The sequence below is a fragment of the Gallus gallus genome, chromosome 1 (assembly GCF_016699485.2).
Source record: "Gallus gallus isolate bGalGal1 chromosome 1, bGalGal1.mat.broiler.GRCg7b, whole genome shotgun sequence".
Classification (NCBI taxonomy): Eukaryota; Metazoa; Chordata; class Aves; order Galliformes; family Phasianidae; genus Gallus; species Gallus gallus.
This window is the reverse complement of record NC_052532.1, coordinates 58,697,989-58,716,528: the sequence shown is the minus strand read 5'-3', so window position 1 is coordinate 58,716,528 and position 18,540 is coordinate 58,697,989. Positions and strand designations below refer to the sequence as shown.

General features: G+C 36.4%; 1 protein-coding gene across 2 annotated transcripts in view; it reads right to left on the bottom strand.

Annotated features, from left to right (window-relative positions):
- The window catches only part of SYT10 (synaptotagmin 10), a 44,728-nt gene that overhangs the window by 13,456 nt on the left and 12,732 nt on the right, over nt 1-18,540 (bottom strand). The window contains exons 3-6 of one of the 2 annotated variants that reach the window (XM_004937879.5): nt 13,215-13,779; nt 2,994-3,114; nt 1,900-1,948; nt 397-526 (exon numbers count right to left, since the gene is read on the bottom strand). In XM_004937879.5, the coding sequence (XP_004937936.1) occupies nt 397-526; nt 1,900-1,948; nt 2,994-3,114; nt 13,215-13,779 (865 nt within the window). Of the gene's footprint in view, nt 1-396; nt 527-1,899; nt 2,072-2,993; nt 3,115-13,214; nt 13,780-18,540 lie in introns of both variants that reach the window. The other variant, XM_416361.8, reaches the window with a different exon arrangement.

The following is an 18,540-nucleotide window of genomic DNA, read 5'->3' as shown; positions in this document are numbered from 1 at the left end:
ACTTAGCATAATTAGCCAGTTTCAGATTAATGTTTTATCATCATAATTGTTAATGCTAAAGATTTTTGAATAGAAAAAGATTGCTTTTGAACTGCTTACAAATGATCTCTTGAAAATGGATGTAAGATCAAAATCTCTGGAATTTTAAAGGTTTTAATGTGACAGTGCTGTAACATAGCATCCTCATGAAAATGTTTGAAATGGCTGATATAATAAATAATAAACCCAAGCAACTAGAGGTAGATTGTGCAGAGGGTTTTACAGCAGTGTGATAGATGGGAAGTGGCAACCATGATGCACTGATTTTCATGATTCTTAGAAGCAAATAAATGGGAGAGAGAAAACAACCCCTAGCATGCAATACACTGAGGAGGAGAAAATTTTGCTACTTCTTACCTCTACCAGTGGATGCCAGTGAGTTATTGGTTTACGTGGGTAAGCCAACATTTCATTCCAGTGATCTCTTCCAAGCCCTTCAGCATCAATTCCTGTCCGACATACTCCGATGACCTCGTTGTGCCCTACTCTGAGAATTGCAAAGAAAGAGAATTATTTTTTAATGTAGTTTTAATAACATTTGATGTATAATTCAGTTTACTAGTTTCATGCAACATAGAATATATGTCCAAGATTTTCCTAGTATTTATTACAGATATTAGTTTTAGTGGAATTGTGGAAATAAGAAATTCTGTAATACCATCGAAAACCTCCAGCCGCTTCCAGACTGCTTCTAGGAGCTATACAAATAGCAATGAAGCAACCTTTGCCATTAAAATTTTACAAACCAAAACACTCATGGAGGAGAGCACAGTTAAATTCTGTTGTAGAGGAAGTTGATGGAAAATGCCAGGGAATAAATTCCTGCTCCAGATGTTTCAGATGTAATTCACACTACATATCCTAGATCTAGTAGATCTAATTAACCTCATTGGAATTTCTACTAAAAATGTGAAAGGCAAGGTATTATAGCAGTAAGGGTTTTACCTTAGTATTTCAGAATTCCTAGCAGTGTCATAGACTTGTTGAGGGAACCCAGAAAGTCCCTACAAGTACCCGGGACTAACATTTCCTACCTTCCTCTTAGTTAACATTTTGAAAGGAGCAGCTGGACTGGAGGTGTGCAAGTTGCTCTACATTTCTCCCCCCAATGGCGTTACAGTGTCCCTTTCACATCTGAATGTCTTCCTAACAGGATTTACAGAAACAAAATGAAATCTGATGGTGAGGAAAGATAATTTGACATTTTGTATTAGTAAACTGGACTTTCACTGTTTATTTGCCCTGCAATCTCAAGAGCCCATTACTAATAGCCCTGGAAAGAAGCAGACTTGGATCAGACACGGTACTGTCAGTCACAGTCTAATTTACCTTTTTGAGCTGCTCTGAGCAGGTGTCATGTCAATTCTCAGTAAGGATACAGGTTAGTTGAAGCTAAGATGTGTAATCAGTGAAGGATGAACTGAAGGATTCATCCAAATAATTAATTATGACTTAATTCAATGAGATAATTAGGCACCTAATTCTTTCTTAGGCATCTAAATTTCCATTGATTTCAAATACCTGACATTTAAATAGGAACTGGAGACACAAGTGTCTTTTAAACCAGGAGGCATAATTGACAAACTTTTACATGGTACAGCGTCTAGATGGGGACAGAAATGTATGTCACTGCCAGAAGCAGGTAAGGAGTTTTAGCCAAGATTCTTCCTTACTACAGACAAAATGGACTGAGCTCTAAAAGTTGTGGAAGCTTTAAACCTCTTCAGGAAAGGGTCCAAAGACTCTATCTTTTGTGACGCTGAGCCTACTTGAAAGTTCAGGGAGGTAGAAATCAGTTGTTTGCAGTGATCAGATAATGTCTAACTGAAGATAGATGTTTGGAGAGCAAACAGTGCTTACCGATCATAATCCATCACTGCAATGGAGAGGCTGACCTGGTCCACATTCTCTGGAGGGATATCAAAGATGATGGCCTCGTTATAAACTGGATTGAGTGTATTCTTCTTTGTGGTTGTTTTCCGCTTTTTCAGTCTTCTACCCTCACACATCAGTGACACTTTGACATATGGATCTAAGTAACAGACAATAAGTTGTGTGTACTTGGACTCAAAGCCATTCATACATGTAGCATAAATACAATGTTTTTGTAGGTATGTCTTTTTTATAAGACATAAAATACAATATCTTTAATGACCTTGGGAATCCATGTTTTCAATATGCTGTCAATGCAATGGGAAGGTATAAACTTTCTGAAGGGATGTACCAAACAACAGGCCATAGATAGCAGATATGAAGGCTGCCCCAAAAGTAATGCTTCCTATTTTATTATGTTGGCCTATGATGTCAGAGACAGATGTTGGTGGTATGACAGTAGAGGTTGAACCTTCCTGACAGTATCCCATTATATTTTGTTGCTGTGCGACCGATGGCAGCAGAGGGGAAGGCTGACAAAATGGCATCTGACATGGAAGTGTGTATGAAGCAACATGCTCTGCTGAATTCCATGCAGAAAAAATCACACCCATTGAAATACACTGGCACCTGCTGAATGTTTATGAAGACCAAACAGCAGATGTGAGAACAGGGAGGAGATAGGAGATGCATTTCAGTAGTGATGCTGTCACAGCAGCTATGAAATTATGGGTCACTTCCGCTGGTGCAGATATTTATACTCATGGTATGGAGGCTCTTCTTCATTGTTGACAAAAAAGCACACTAATGGTGGAGACTATATTGAAAAATAGTGCTTTGTAGTTGAGAATTTGCTCTATCAAATAGTGTTATTGTGCTCTCTGTAGCTATTGTAGTTTCCATGGAAATAAATAGGAGGCAGTACTTTCAGTGTGACATACATAGCTCTGTACAGGTCCTATACCCATTCTCATGCTGCTTCCGTTCAGAATCACGTTAAACATGCACTAAATGAAGAGGCTGCTTTTTGTCTCCTTTCTGAGTAAGCTCTGCTATGCTGTTTAAAAAAGAAGTAGATTCACCTGATGCACCAGTTATATCCATTGCTTTGAGATTTCTGCATTTGATGACGGTTAATGTCATTCTCCCAGCAGTAGGCAAATAACAAAGGGAAAACATGATCTCACCCAAATCTATGCTTTCCTGAAAAAGAAAAGCAATTATTAGAAATCCAATCACACTGCCAACAATTCAGTTCATACCATGCAGAACTTTAGAAATATTTTTAACATACAGTGAGACATATTTTGCAGTCTCAGATATGTTTGAAGAGAACAGAAATGAGAATGTTTGGAAATCATTTCTATAACATACAGAAAGAGTACCAATAGGATAATATTTTAATGACAAGATCCAGAGTCACTAAATGGAGAATTTAAATCAAAAGCATAGCCAAATTTTTCTGGAAGCATTTGTGTTGAATTCACAGTTAGAAAAGCTACTGAATGTAGAATTTCATGCTCTTCTCTTGCAAAAACTCAGATTGCATCATCCCCGGTATAAAGAAATCAAGTGGGATATTTAGATCACATACATTTCCTTGCATTTTGGCCACTGAAATGAATGCAGCAGTTTTATTCATGCACACACGAATGTATTTGAAAGGTTCATCCTGCCTGAGAGCTTCAAAAAGATGAATGTGCTTCCAAACGTTACTAGCCTTATTGATTTTACCCTGGTTAGTGGGTTGTTCTGTTCTAGAAGAAGAGCAAAGCAAAGGAGTAGCACCTCAAACTTTCCTGCCTCAAGGACAACTTCCAGAAGGATGTTATACTAGGGAAGATGGATAAGGTCTGAAAGGATCTTGATCATTCTCATGGAGAAATAGTTTCTAGGCTGTGACAATGTGCTGTAAATTTTAAAGAGGTGCTATATAGTTCAGATGCAACAACATCTGACAAATGGGATCTAAGGAAGAGGGTTTCCATTAATTCTTTTTTTTTTTCCTTCCTTAATTATACACAAGAAAATATAATTTCCTAATATCACACAAGTTTAGCTTTTGAGATATTAGTTATATTCTGAATTATTCCTGTTCTTTTAAGATAGTAAATAACTTTCTACTCCTCCTCCTCAAACAAACAAACATAACAAACCCTACGACAGACAACACATTAAGAACAAGTCAGGATTTTTAAATAATAGCTTGTAAGGATCTTATAAGGCAGTCAGCTCAGTAAGACAGCAGTTCTCAAGCATGCTCATATGATCTTGAAGGATTATTTTTAACTTTACGAAAATGCTTATTTTTAATGTCACATCTTTAATATTTTATCTGTCAGACCTGCAAATACCCTGAGATTACAAATCTGAGTTCAGCTGGATTTATGATGCAGCTGATCTAGCATCAGAAGGTGAGCATGATATATTTTTAAATGATGCATGGTAAAATAATTATTTCTGGGTAGATGACAAACATGCTGCTTATAGTTATGAGTCAGAGTGAGAATTCTTCACATCTTTCAGCTACTTATGTGAAGTCTTACAAGCTTCCCTTGGGTTAATGTTTTAACTTGAAATAGATAATTCAAATCTTTCTTAAATAAATATGGACTTAATCACATGCATAGGTAGTTTTTATTCTTTTTTGTCCTGCACTGTGAACTCTACATAGAAGAATGTAGATTTAAAAAAGCTTTAAAATCTCTGTTGCACTGTTAATAAAAGATTGGCTTATGTGTAGGTTGGTCAGTTCACAAGTGCAGTCATTTTGCTGTGATTCTTTCTAAGTATTAAGAGTGGCATGCATATGAACATTCTCTATGGGTAGATTTCATGCTTGTCAGGATTTCTCAGGATTTCAAAATGATTTAGCTCATCCAGACTGCATAATAGAGCCGTTTTGTACCCCCTTTGCCCAGTTCCTTACTTTGCCACACAAACTGCACAGTTTGGTACCACAGAATACACACACAGATAGTGAACAAATTCACTTTTTTAATTCTGAAAAGATAAAACTTCAACAAATGAAGTGTAATCATTTTCAATTATTTATTAAAGTGGCAGTTGTCCTCTGTTATACTTCACAGGTTTGTCATATGTGGAATCTGTGTTTTAAACACAGCTTCTTTTACTACCATTGCTTTCTGAATTCAGACTGATTACTGATCCTCATATATGTATATGAAAGACATCCTTTTCTTTGAAAAGAAAATGCAGTTCCCCCACATCCAGCACTTCAAAGTGCGAAGTCTGAGTTGAGAGAGGTGATGAGGATGGGTTGGGTCATGGAGCACAGTGAGAAGATCATGAAAAAGACTAAGAGGGCATACATTCTTCCTCCAGAGAGTTGATTTGTGTAGGTGAATAGAGAGAAAATCATTTTTTGCAAGATGGGAGAATGAACTTGAATCTTCTATTATTACATTCTCAAGATAAATTATATACACTCAGAAGTTTGAGTGAACTCAAATGATAAACAGCAATTCAGACAGAGCTATTTTCCATTACTTAAATGCTTTTAAAAAAGCATTGCTCAAAATACTTGCAAAGCTCCATGTGGTGGTTACTTTACTTTCTGAAAACTTGTGAAAAGCACCAGTGCTTAACAAAATGACATCAATTTGATGCTACTGCTCAGTCCTTTTTCTTTCCTTTCTAAACCCCATGTACTGAATATACATGTTATACTGGAAAAGAACTTGTAAAATCCCCTGCAATCAAACCTAGTGTTTTTTGACCACAAAATGAATAAACAACGTGCCTAATGCAATATAATGTCTGGACAACGAATGAGGGTGAGGACAACAGATGAGCCGACACAGCAGGCCATCAAAAGGGGTGTACTGAAATTAGCAGACCTCTGTAATCTGATACTCTTCAGTCTAAAGTAATAAGGGATGGGTTTAAGACTGGGAAAAGGCTCTCTACCACTCCACTATTTATTCTGGCATTCCCTGACACCTATGATCTACATCTGGAGAAAAAGTGGATCATGTCACCCTGAAATATCTGATTTTCATATGGCAGAATAATACTCATGCTACTCTATGCACTATGCAAATAGGTAAATTCTGCAGTAGGCTGGAATACATACTATTTCAGATAAATACTCTCTTCTATGTCTAGATATGTTAGAGCAGTACCTAGGTAACTCTCATGACATTTTCTTTCTTTCCTTGGCCTATTTTGATAATTTTTTCTTCTTAAATTAAACTTAGATTTTAATTAACAGATGGTTTTACGTATGCTTGTAATAATTTTCCCCTCATCAAATTACAATAAGAGGTACAAAACACAACAGACAAAGAATAAAAACTACCAGCATCAAGCACAGCTGCACTAATACAAAAAGAAGCATTTGTTGGTACTGCACTTTTTTTTTTCTTTTATTTCCCTTTTGTGTATGGAAGCCATCATAGTGAACTAAGGAACTGGAATGGTGGTAAGCACTACACCAGTTTCAGTTATTTTTATGGCTCCCAATCTACCACACTATCCAATCCATCTTCTGTTACAGCAATGCTAGAACAAAATAAAACAGAAGAAACAGACTTCAAGCGTGTATGTTTGCTACACAGATGAATTTGATTTTTTAGATACAGAATATAGATTTTTTTTTCAAATACCGTAATTATCATACTACAAAAGCAACCACCCCTGAGTGGATATGCTGACCAGTTACTAAGTATCTGTACACATTCATTGTTCTATGCCTGTTTGGGATATCAGCCCAGTGGTTGGCAAAGTTGGATAAAGAATCATCCTTATTCTATTACTTTGTCATCAGACCCACTAGAGAGCAGTACCCTCATCTTCACACTTAGTCCTGTGGAAGCACGTCCACAGAAATGTTCCCTAGTTATGGCACAGACAGAGTAGAGTACTATAAGGAGAAGTTTGAAACCTTTGCAGAGGAGCATCAGTTGATCCAATCAAGTTTTTAGAACTGTTGTTGCTGGACAAAGTTCTGCTATTTCTCATTCTGATTAATTTGTCCAGTCTTGACGTTAAACTTAATCAAAGATAACATTTACCTAGGAATACCTACAAATCCAGTGAGAAAGTTAGGAAGAGATAATGTCACGCTCAGAGTAGTCTCTTTTCACATATTACCACCCATATTCTAAACTGGATGAGAAAAATTATTTACAAATTATGTTGTCAGTGAGGCAATTTGCATAGTGCCCTGCTGATATGTGAAATAAAGTGTCAATTTTACAATAATTTTGTAATAATAATAATTGATCATAAATGTATCCTAGCCATTTGTTTAGCTGGTGCTTGTTCCTTGTCTTTCCCTTTCTTTTTCAAGTTTGGCAATTCAAATAAAACCTTAACAGCAACACAATATAGATTTCTACAATCAATAATGTATAAGTTACTGGAACTCAAAATTGCATATACTTGTATTGGCACTAGTGTGTCATTTATTTCTGTTGTTAAAATAACAGTGATTTGCATAATGAATACTGTGCTAGAAACTGAACTTCCTAGGAACCATCCACGTTAATTTCATTGTCATAATCTACAGTAATTAATAATTTTAATAATTAATCTCTATGTTGCTATCAAGGACTACTTTCCTAATAATTGTAATTTAAATGATGTTTTAATGATTACAAGAGATGATTACAAGAAAAAATTCTTAGATTAGCATTAATTTATTTTACACTTAATTCCTAAATAAATTATTTGTGCATTTTCTCTTTCCATTTTCATTCAGTATGTTGAGTGACTGCCTGTACTAAGTAGTAATTATTTGCTAGTTGTCATAAAAATTATTCAGACATTTACATTTCTGAATTCTTAGCTATTCAGTCATATTAAAAACTACCTTTCTGTACAGTATGCAGTAATAATAATAGTAATAATAATAATAATAAAGCAGTGGCAGAATTAGACCTTTGGACTTTTTGAAAACTGTTTTCTCATCTATGCATTTTGAATTTGATGCTATTTGTGCTAGCACAGACATTGTCAAAAGTTGCATGATGCCTGAATAGGACAGATAATTCTACCATCTCTCAATGGGATTTCCTTTTGGAAACTTTGTCCTCACAGCTAATATTTACTTCTATCTCTTGTTATTCTTTGAATACAAAATTCAGCCCTTTTTGTTCTTCCCAGCACCACTTATTGATTGAATGGTTCTCCTGGGAAATGAATCAATGAGATTTGTTTGTTCTTGCCCTTGTGGAACATGGTATGGAGACACTGGCGCCTTTTGCTCCTAACGACTGTGTCTTCCTCTTCAGGAGGCCTGATGTGTGTTTTAGCCTGATGTTCTTATTGCTCTGGGTAAAAGTAGCTGTTGATTGTGATTCTGATTGCAGAAGGGGGACTCCCTGAGACGGCAGGTAGGGTCCAGAAGGCTGAATGCTCTCAACAGGAGGCAAGTAAGCCTCCTGGGTGCTGATTTTGTCAACCCCTCTGTACATAACCATCTGTCTTGTGAACCTGGGTGGTAGTTTCATCCTGCCTTCCAAAAAGAAAGCTTATTCATGCATCAGAACAGCTAGGAACAGAGATACTTATGTGATCTAAATCTGGCGTCTACTGCACGTGAATGGAACAGTAACTAAGGAGCTTTAGATATATTCATCTGAAGGAGCAATGCATTGATTACAAAGGGAATATCAGCAGCAAGAAATTCAGAGGTCACTTAAGGCCCAGCTACCACCTGGATGCAGAAATATTAATTTCCTCAGGGGAAATCACCCTCTTCATTCATCTAATATCTCTTACATTTAAGGTAGATCAAAAGTAGCAGTTAGCTTTCAGCAAGACAGAATATTCAAATGATCTGTTGTTTCAGATGAAAAGAAATACTCAACAGTTGAAGCCTCTGCTGCTTTCAGTAGCTAGAAAGAAACCCATTCTTTCTCAGTTGTCTTTTCTGGCTATGAACTGGGCTGAAAGCAGTCCCAAACCTAAATAAAAAACCTAAACACTTTTCCTATAAAGACTGACCCAGAGTTTTCTCTAATTCACCCAGCAGCAGGTAATCATATGGATCTTTCGTATTATCGGGATTTATCAGAAATGACAAGTGCCAGCTAAGCTTGGCTATAAAGGCACTTTTACCATTATAGAAGTAATAAATACTTCTCTGCTTACAAGCCTTTACTCTTTCACATGTTTAACATTGCTTCATAGCTTTTATGGACATTTCCTGAAATGGTAGTGTAAACCCATTCTGATGAGGATGGCTAATTGTAGGGCATAGTCCCCCACACTGCCCGTAATAAAACATTGCCCGATAGTTCTGCTCTTTGAATGCCAAGAAATAGGATAATCCAAATAATGTGGCCTCAGAGTTTGACTACATAGGAGAAATTGTTTTTAGCTCTGTACACTATAGCATTACTCAAACCAGTGTGCTACTTTTATCCACTTATGAAATAGTAAACTACACAGAAAACTAAGGAAAGTTGCAATAGCTCTGGGTGAACTGTAAAGATGGGCTTCAATTGTGTTTGATTTACTTTCCAACAATATTTTGAGCAACAACATTAGAGGCAGATATTTCCAAAGCAGTCCATCAATTTTCAAATAAGATCAGAAGCTGATGAATTTTCACATCCAGAAAATGTTAGATCATTTCAAGAAGTGTCCTTTTTGCCTAAATGATTTTATGATACTGAGTACTGGCACTTAAATGCTTGTTAACAATTCAAATAAATGGGTTTTCTTTTTTTTTGCTGATTAAAAAAAAACAACAAAAAACATACAGTATATACATTGGTAATAACAAACTTCAGAAATATATGCAAAGCTTGCAAGCACTTCACAAAAATAGAAGATAGATATGTTGACTAAACAGTTTATGTGATACTGTTTGCCTTGGATGCTATGAAATAGTTTCCTACAGTGTATTAAGAATTACAGTATACCAGTATACTGCACAACCTTTGCAGGTGGTCCAAAACTGCCTCTGGTTTGTCCTTTAATTCAATCAATCAAACAAACAAAGTAAATAATGGATTATTTATTGAAAATTCAACCACCCATGTTGAAGAAAAACTGGGGGGTATGAATATCATCAAATATCTAGGATACTTCTTTTCTACAGCCAATTTTACACCAAATTTATCTTGTTAATTTAACATTAAAAAATGAAAATGCTTTAGCACTTACAACAGGTACATACTACATATTATATAATAGCTTCAGGTTTCCAACAGAACACATAACAGAGAAACAATGATATGAATGAAAAATTAAAGGAACAAAATGCAAAATACAAATACAAAAGATGAATAAATATCAACGGTTGAAAACTATAAAAGTGAGTATGTGAGGGACCAATTCTGCACTTCATAAAAGTCATTTCAAATGACTATTTTGAGGGGGAAAAAAAGAAGGATTCTAACTGTGGTTTACCACATAGTAATAGGTTTTACGGCCAAAAGGATTCCGTGCATCCACTCAGACTCACCTTCCCCAGGTTGTGTGTTTCCTCTACCAAATAAAAACTCCTGATGGATGTGCAAGAAAAGCCTCTAAAGATGTCTGCCTGACAGTCTTTACACAGTGGAGAATCTCCTGATCTGCTGCAGTAACTTCCTTCACGGTAAAATTTTGTAGTTCATTTCTTTGGTAATTCTGTCTAGTGGATCTTCAACTCCTAGATCGTGTCATAAAAATAAGTTTTTTTTTCCAAGTAGACAATAGGAATGCTTTTAACTGCATTATATCTTCGGAAGAGAAAATTCTGGACTATGGAAGAGATGCAGAAGACTAAAAGCTGAAGAGAGGCCACTTCTGCTGTACTTTTTGAAGTTTTGGATCAATTCTTTGATCCACCACTTCTACCATTTTCTACTACTTATCATTTAGCAACAGTATGAGCAAACCATTGGTGCAGAAAGCACGTCTGAATAGTAAATCTGGAAATTTCATACAACATACAACAAGACAGAGCAAAGGTGAAGAAGGAAAAAACATGAGAGAAATATATTTGCATACAGGTCTTGATTCCTCCTTACAGTGTAAGTGCCTTCCTGTTGAGAACCCCAATTTTCTTCTTTCTTTCATTCTTTCTTTTTCTTTTTTTTTTTTTATTACAAGTTCTTTATGAACATCAAAGTATGACTGCGTTGGATATAGTTACTTTTTACTAATTGCAAAACCATACAGATCACGTTTTTCAAGGCTTGATCCAAGTTCCATTGACTCTGGCAAGCGTTAGTTGTTTAATGACTATTTAATGACTTTGGGAAACTTTAGATCTGGTACACAGCACTGTAATTTCCCACTGACTAATATCTTACTTGCTGTTTCTTGCTGTGTAGGATTGGCTCCCTCATCTTACAGTTTCTGGAATGTCAGAATTAACAACCTTTATTACTAACCAAATTTCAATCTACATGAAACAGCAGAATTAAAACACAAGGCAACACATTGCACATATAGTAACAGGACACCTTATTGGAGAGCTCTGTTTTGACAGGAAAAAAAAAAAACAACAAAAAAACAATTACACCAGTTTATTACATAATTTGTTGAGAATAAGGTGAAGCTTGTAAAAGTGGATGCAGTCACTGAATGCTTGAAAATATTTTGTGTGTTTGTTTACTGTTAATCATTTAGGTGGAGAAACTTGTGCATGTGGAATATACTACAAGCTACAGTGGCAGAAAGGCTGAAATCCAAATGCTAGATGCTTTCTCTTAAACTTTGTACAGAGTAAAATGGGCAGACCAAACTAAGCACTGTATCTTCATGTACTCTTAGAGAAGAAGAAACTTTGATTAGAATACAATGCCATGATTAGCAAACTTTTTCATCCAGATGTATATTAGCATCTCTTTCAACAGCATCATCCGCTTATGCCATTTCTATCTGCCTAAAATGATGGGACAGTCCAGGGATTCTAATTTACTGAAATCTAGTTAAAAGCTAGACACACATGTCTGTTGCAAAAAAAAACCAGTAAGCATATAAATTGTTAATAAGGTATTAAAGGTAATACCAACACTAGAAGAAATATATATATATAAATAAATATATATATAAATATAAAAATATTACTATTATATTATCTCCAGGCCTTAAGCACAGATTTAACTTAAAGCTTGAGAACATAGTTCTTAAATTGAAATCTGAGTTTCATCAAACAAAACATACAGAGATGTGGTTTTCTGGAGGAGTGCCAGAGACATTCACAGCAGTTTGGTAAACCCCACACTTGAAATAAATAATTATTTTCCTGAATTCACAACTGAAAACTGTCTTTATTATGTTCTGCTCTCTGGTGCTTCTTCTTTCTTGGGAAATATGTCACTCATGCTCAAACTAGTGAGCAAATCCAAGACTGTCTTGTCCTTTTATTCATGCACACCTAGATTCCACCATCCAGCAGGTATGCACAGCATGAGAATATATGGGAAAAGAGATATGGGAAGTCTCTGGCTCTGCTGAAGGAATGGTGTGAAGATTCTGCCTCTGATGCAGTGTCTAGTATTTCTTAAAAATGGGGGCGACAGACTATTTTGGTTATCTCCACAGAGCAGTGAAGGGGAAAATTTCAATAAAAATAGCATTTTAGTTAAAAATACCTACCAATTCACCAAAGCAAACAAACGATCTAAGAACAGTGTTTTGTCGATTCTTCTCAAATTCTAACCAGGGAAGATTTAATAATGATAATGGTTGAGAACTGGTGAGTTTTCTGATGGTAGTTTCTCATCCATTCTATGTGTGAATTGTGCAGGTCTTCTTCTCTTGCTTGCAATAATAAACAACAAATAATTTATATTTCCTAACTCTCCTTGCTTGTATCTCTTGAGTTTTGCTAGTAACCAACAGCAACAGAGACACATCTACTGGGGGACCCTAAGCAAAGGGCAGCAAGCAAAGAATTTCAAGCATTTTTAGCCTCTCTTGTCTCACAAGTTTCACAGCCTTTGAAAATCTGCTAACAAGAGGAGAATGGGCTCTGTTTCTTAATAGATTACCGCTTGGAAGGACAAGGTATTTTCCTACCAAAGAAATACTAATAGTTCTTGTTAAACAGTGATTTTTTGTGACATATTATTTAATTGATAAACCTAATTTACATTTGCACAGTGAACTATAAGAATGATGATATGTTCCCAGAAGATTATTTCAAGAATTAAATTTTGTAGCTTCCTAAGCATCTTTTTTCTCTATGCTTTAAGGAAAATATTGACAAGATTTTATTTATTCATATATTTATTTATTCCTTCTAGCATCTGCTGATAAGCAGGATGCTTTGCCATGAACTACAAAACAGAAATGAAAATATCACATTAATAGGTTTGGAACACATTACTTACGGTGGTTGCACAGTGGATGTCTTTCCATACATTGGCTTCCCTGGAGAGATCTGAGACTTCAAAAAGGTTATCAAGAATTACTTCCCCAATCATGTCATGTCTAGAAAATCTGTCAAAATCATAAACACTGAAATGCAATTTCCTGTTGCTGAGTTGATCATAGGCTACAGGAAACTGAAAGGTTTCATCAAAGACAGGATTTAATGTCTTTCTGTGAACTCGTGTCTGAAACTTCTTTTTCCTATCTGGAAGCAGATAAATCTTAACGTAGGGGTCAGATGTTCCTGTGAAGTCTTTTGCAGGCAGATCTAAGGCTTTGACAATTGTGACAGCCAAAAGTTCATTCTCATAATCATACCGGAGAGTGAAATTAAGTTTTCCGCATGTTTTCACATCTTCTTGTTGTCCATCAGAATCCACAGACTTCTGTTTGTAGAGTTCTGGTTTTATTCTCCCAATGCTGGTTGTCGTCTCTCCTCTTTGTAAAATTGGATCTGTCCCCATGTTAAAATCAACACTGGACACTTGCATCTGCCTTGGCAAATGCCTCCTGAAAGAATTGTGCCTGCACACATACACACACAGAACGAGCCATGGTTATCTCCAGGAAAAGACCTGGCTATTACTAAGTAGAAAATACAAGAAGATGAAATTAGTAAGGCTTCCACTCTTTAAAACAACTAAAAAACAAGCCCCAAATGTTTTATAAGCATTAAAACAACTGTAAGAGGAAACGTTTATTCAAAATGAACTTGGCCTAAGAGATGCTCAGTGTCCTGGAATTATATATATTTCTTACCTTGTTAAGCTATGCAGATGAAAATAAGCTCAGGTTCTTTCATAGGCTTCCAGCATTATTTGATCCTACTCTGCTAGGACATGAACGAAATACAGTCACGCAGAAAAAAGCATAACTTACAGACAACAGACTTCCTGTTGTTTGGAGGCACTCCTTGTCTGTTTTCCAATCAAATGTTTACCATGCCTAACAGCGATCACTGTGAAAGCCTCAAGAAAGCCATGGAAAGGTATAGATGTTTTCAGCATCATGTTCTGCCCCCCTGCAACACTTCATATGTACCTATTGGGTATCCAGTGCACTGAGGTACAGGTCACTTTATCTTGTAATATTGTTCTGGCTGCAACACATCTGAAAGTTTTAGGCAACATTTTCCTGTGACGTATTCTTTTTTCCTTCTGTTCTCACACTCCTGTGTAGCGTATTAGCAAACTGATTCATGTACTCCTACCAAAAACTATTATGTTTAAATCCTTGCAATTCTGAATACTATGTATGCATCTGTACTTATCTATGAGCTTATCTTGACTCATGACCATTAATGGAACTATTTGCCTTTCCTACTAAGATTGAAATCAAATCCCTGGTATGTCATACAGCTTTAAAATAGTATAAAAACATTGGTCAAAAAGCTTCATAAACTTAATCATCAGCAGATGCCATTATGAAATTATATTTGGTTTATTTTTTGGACATTTTCACTTTTCCTTGGTACTTCACTACCCTTACAATCTGCACTGGAAAAGCTCACTACCTCCTCCTGTGAGCATACTTAGTTGCCATTAAAAAACAATTTAATTGTCAGAATTTCCTCTGTTTTTTGCAATCAATTGCTTATTAATGCCAAATGCAGCCTTGCCTTATTGCTTGGTTTCCCCGTGGTGTTGTGTTCTGAAAACAGGAGGTGTCACAGCTGTGTGTTTCTTTCTTTAAATCAGAAATGCAAATTGTCTATTTGAAAGCAACTAGGACTCATTTCATAGATATTATTTGTATTTTTGCTTAAGTGAAGTAGATGCAGAAGGCACCCAGCACAAAACTACTGCAATTTAGCAGAGCAGAGATACAAGAGGATAATCTGCAGCCATTAAATAATAGACAAGAAAGTTTCTCATTTTGGTTGCTTCAGTACTGCAAGGTGTAGTGTGCAGCAAAATTGTGACAAGAGAATAGGGGAGGGAGAACTTCATAGTTCAGGTTTGAAGTAGCTCCAGAAAACACAGGTGCTTTGATTTCAAATTTAGATGAACAGTAATACACCTCTCTCATAATACACTGCAACTTTTCCATACACACACATATATTTATTTATCTGTTACAAGCAGACAAGTTCAAAGACTTCTTCTTCTCTTAAAAGTTTGAACTCTTCAAATTCACAGTATATGATATCCATGATGGAATGGAGGGAGCAATGGGAAATCTCTAACTAGTCATAAAAGCACAACTGTGGTCTTCAAGGAGTTCCATAAGTGCTGTTGAGCCTTCATCCACTGGGAATTCCAGTCTCATGGATGTGCCAAACAGAGGGAAGGAACTGATCTCCACCCAGAACGTAGTGGTAGTAAATTTAGAGCATGCAGTGATTTAGGTGCTAGCTCTCTGGTATCTCTGACTCTGCTTATGCAGGTAAAACAACGAAAATGCCTGCATGTCATTTCGAGTTTAAGTGAAACTTGATATGTGACAAACTCTCTTCTCCTGTAATCTCTTGCATTTATGAAGACCTTTATGAAGAGTTAATCCTTGCAGAAGTAGCATGTAAAAATACGACTCTATGATTTCTAAGGTACCAACCTCCTTTCAAACTGTCAATCGCTATGTACGTAAGATCCTCTGGTGAAGACAGTCATTGTAGCATGGCGTCACTAAGTAGAACAGTGCAGCTGTATGGCTGTGCCCCATGGGAACCAGCAGAACTTTTGCTCTAGTAAGCCAATGCCCTAATTACATAGTGCCTTGTATCTGCTCTGAGTCACAGCATTTCACCAAGACAGCTAATTGGTCTGTTAATTATTAAGATGCTTCATTGTTGCCATGGCAATGTATTTATCACCCTTTGTTCTGCAATAACAAAGGAATTAATGACTGTTATAATGAAGTACAAGGATGTCAAGCAAGAAGAATAAAAAGGTGTAGGGAAGATATTGATGTGTGCAAATCCAGGTACATCCACCATTACTGGATTTTATATAGCACTCCTATAATAGACACACTTTCCATAACTTAGAACAAATACATTCCAGGTGACAAAGTCTGGACGTAAATCTATAATATAAAACAAGTCTACTTTGGAATAATGATAGTATGAAGCTGAGTTCTAACACAGCAAGACTGGCATATATAAGACAAAAGAGGAGGATAGGATGGTGATTTATGATACAACTTGAGATTTACAACATGTGGCTCTGATCTATCTTTACTAGATGATACTAAGTCATGTTTTAGACCATATCCAGGAATGGACACCAGCATTTAAATTGTATTTTGCCAGGACTGAGGCTACTATTTCCTCCTTGCCATCACCACATTCAGTTGACGTGTTTGTTTTTCTTTAACCTTAACATTTCCACACACCTCATTTTTGCCTTTGTGCATCATGGCTGCTGACTTAATCTTGTAGATCTGAATGACAAGCTCCTCTCCTACCTGATGCTAAAGACCTCAAAGCTCTTTGCAAATACAACTGAACATTTGAAGGAAGAAATATCAGAGAATCAATAAACTATATTGCAACATACCTTCACAAAGTACAGGGAAAAATGTCCCTCCCTACACTGAGCAAAAATGCATCTAAATGAACACCACTGATGCAGGAATTCTTCTGCAGTTTACTGGCACAAACACCCAACTTAAGGGTGGGACAAGCAGAGCTACTCAGGGGAAATGAACTGTCCCTCCAGGAAAGATTTAAAACTGATCATTTAGACAAGATAGAAAGAAAAAGCTTCCTCACAGAACATACAGAAAGAGCAGGACAGATGACAGACTTTAATTTTGTAAAAGTGTGCTGGATTTCAATTTTATTTTATGCATTCATATCCCAGTCCAAATCACTCTGGAGGTCTGCGGGAATATTTTGACAGCTTGAAGTAGCTCTGGATTATGTCCTTGGAACTTCTTTCTTCCCCTGTGATGCCATAGAAAGTTTTCAAGCCTATCTGCCAGCTAGTTATTTCTTCTGTCTGTTCGGGAAGCCAGACAGCCTGATCACCTACAGATTTACCTGTTGGCACACAGTGGATAAAGCTGTTCCAATTAATATCCAATTAGATAGATAGCAGCATAGCAGTTGCGGATAGCAGTTGGATAAGATCCTTGTCATGCAAAGTTGTATCATTTTTTGTCTCTCTGCCTGTCCCTCTTATAGCAGCTACAATGTCAAAGCTGCCTTCCCAGTATTTTGGAAAAGCTCCTCAGAGCAGTTTGGATACTATGCTCCCCACCTCAGGTGGATACAGTAGCTGCAATCAGGCACAGACAGGTAAATCTGGCTTAAAGGGGGCTGTACGGTTTTATCATTCAGGAGATGGCTCAGCTGCTGGAGTCAGCTAGACCACCCTTGGCTGGAGTGCTCTGATTTTTGGTTGCCTGTTGGCTGTCCCCTGTTTTTCGAAAAGCAGGGAAAATAAAGCACTTCTATGCTCACCAGCTCAATGAATGCACTGAGCTGGCAAAGTACTGGTCTAAGGGACTCTCAGAAAGCCAGCAAAATATGTGCCCGCTAAATGTAAAGCACATCTTCTACAATCTTGTGTGTGAATGAAAACGGGGTGGATGTTTTTTTATTATTATTGTTCGGCTTTTGCTTGTTTGTTTTGTTTCAGCAGCATGTGTCCATTTAGCAAAAGGTCCACTGAGGTAAAGCCACTTCCTATACAGCACTTCTACTCTTACAGTGTTATGCAATACTTCAAGTGCTCCTTTTAGCCTTCATTTTCCCATTTTGTGTTAAGAAAACATTCATTTAAAAATATATATATTATTTATTTTTATGTAAGAAGTGATCTTTTTAGTTCACTGCCTGCTCCCCATGCATTAAATTTGCCGACAGTATTTGAAGAAAATTGTGTTTGATACTACAGATCACTGCACAGATCTTCTTCAGTACTTTTCAAAATAACTCAGTATCTGCGACAAAATCAAAGTATCTGTCCTTCACTTTAATACAAAAAAAAAATCATTGCTGCAATAGTACATGCTTGACATGTATTCTAAAATCTATATAGAATCTGTATTGCTTTGAAATCAATCTGTAAGGAATACATTCTTAGACTGGGATTTTAATTCCTTTAGAAGTGGCAAACATGTCATGAAGAAATGTGCCATCAACAACAAATCTGTCTTTTATTTAATGAAGAGGAAAACTTTCATCTGTAAAAGCAACTGCTATGTCTACAAAAATACATCTGTGAAAAGAAAGACCTGCAGTACTTTGAGAAATCACACTAGGGTGGATTTTCCTATTAAAAAAAAACAACAACAACAACAAAAAAACAAAGTGGAAATGTTGTAAATACATATATGTAA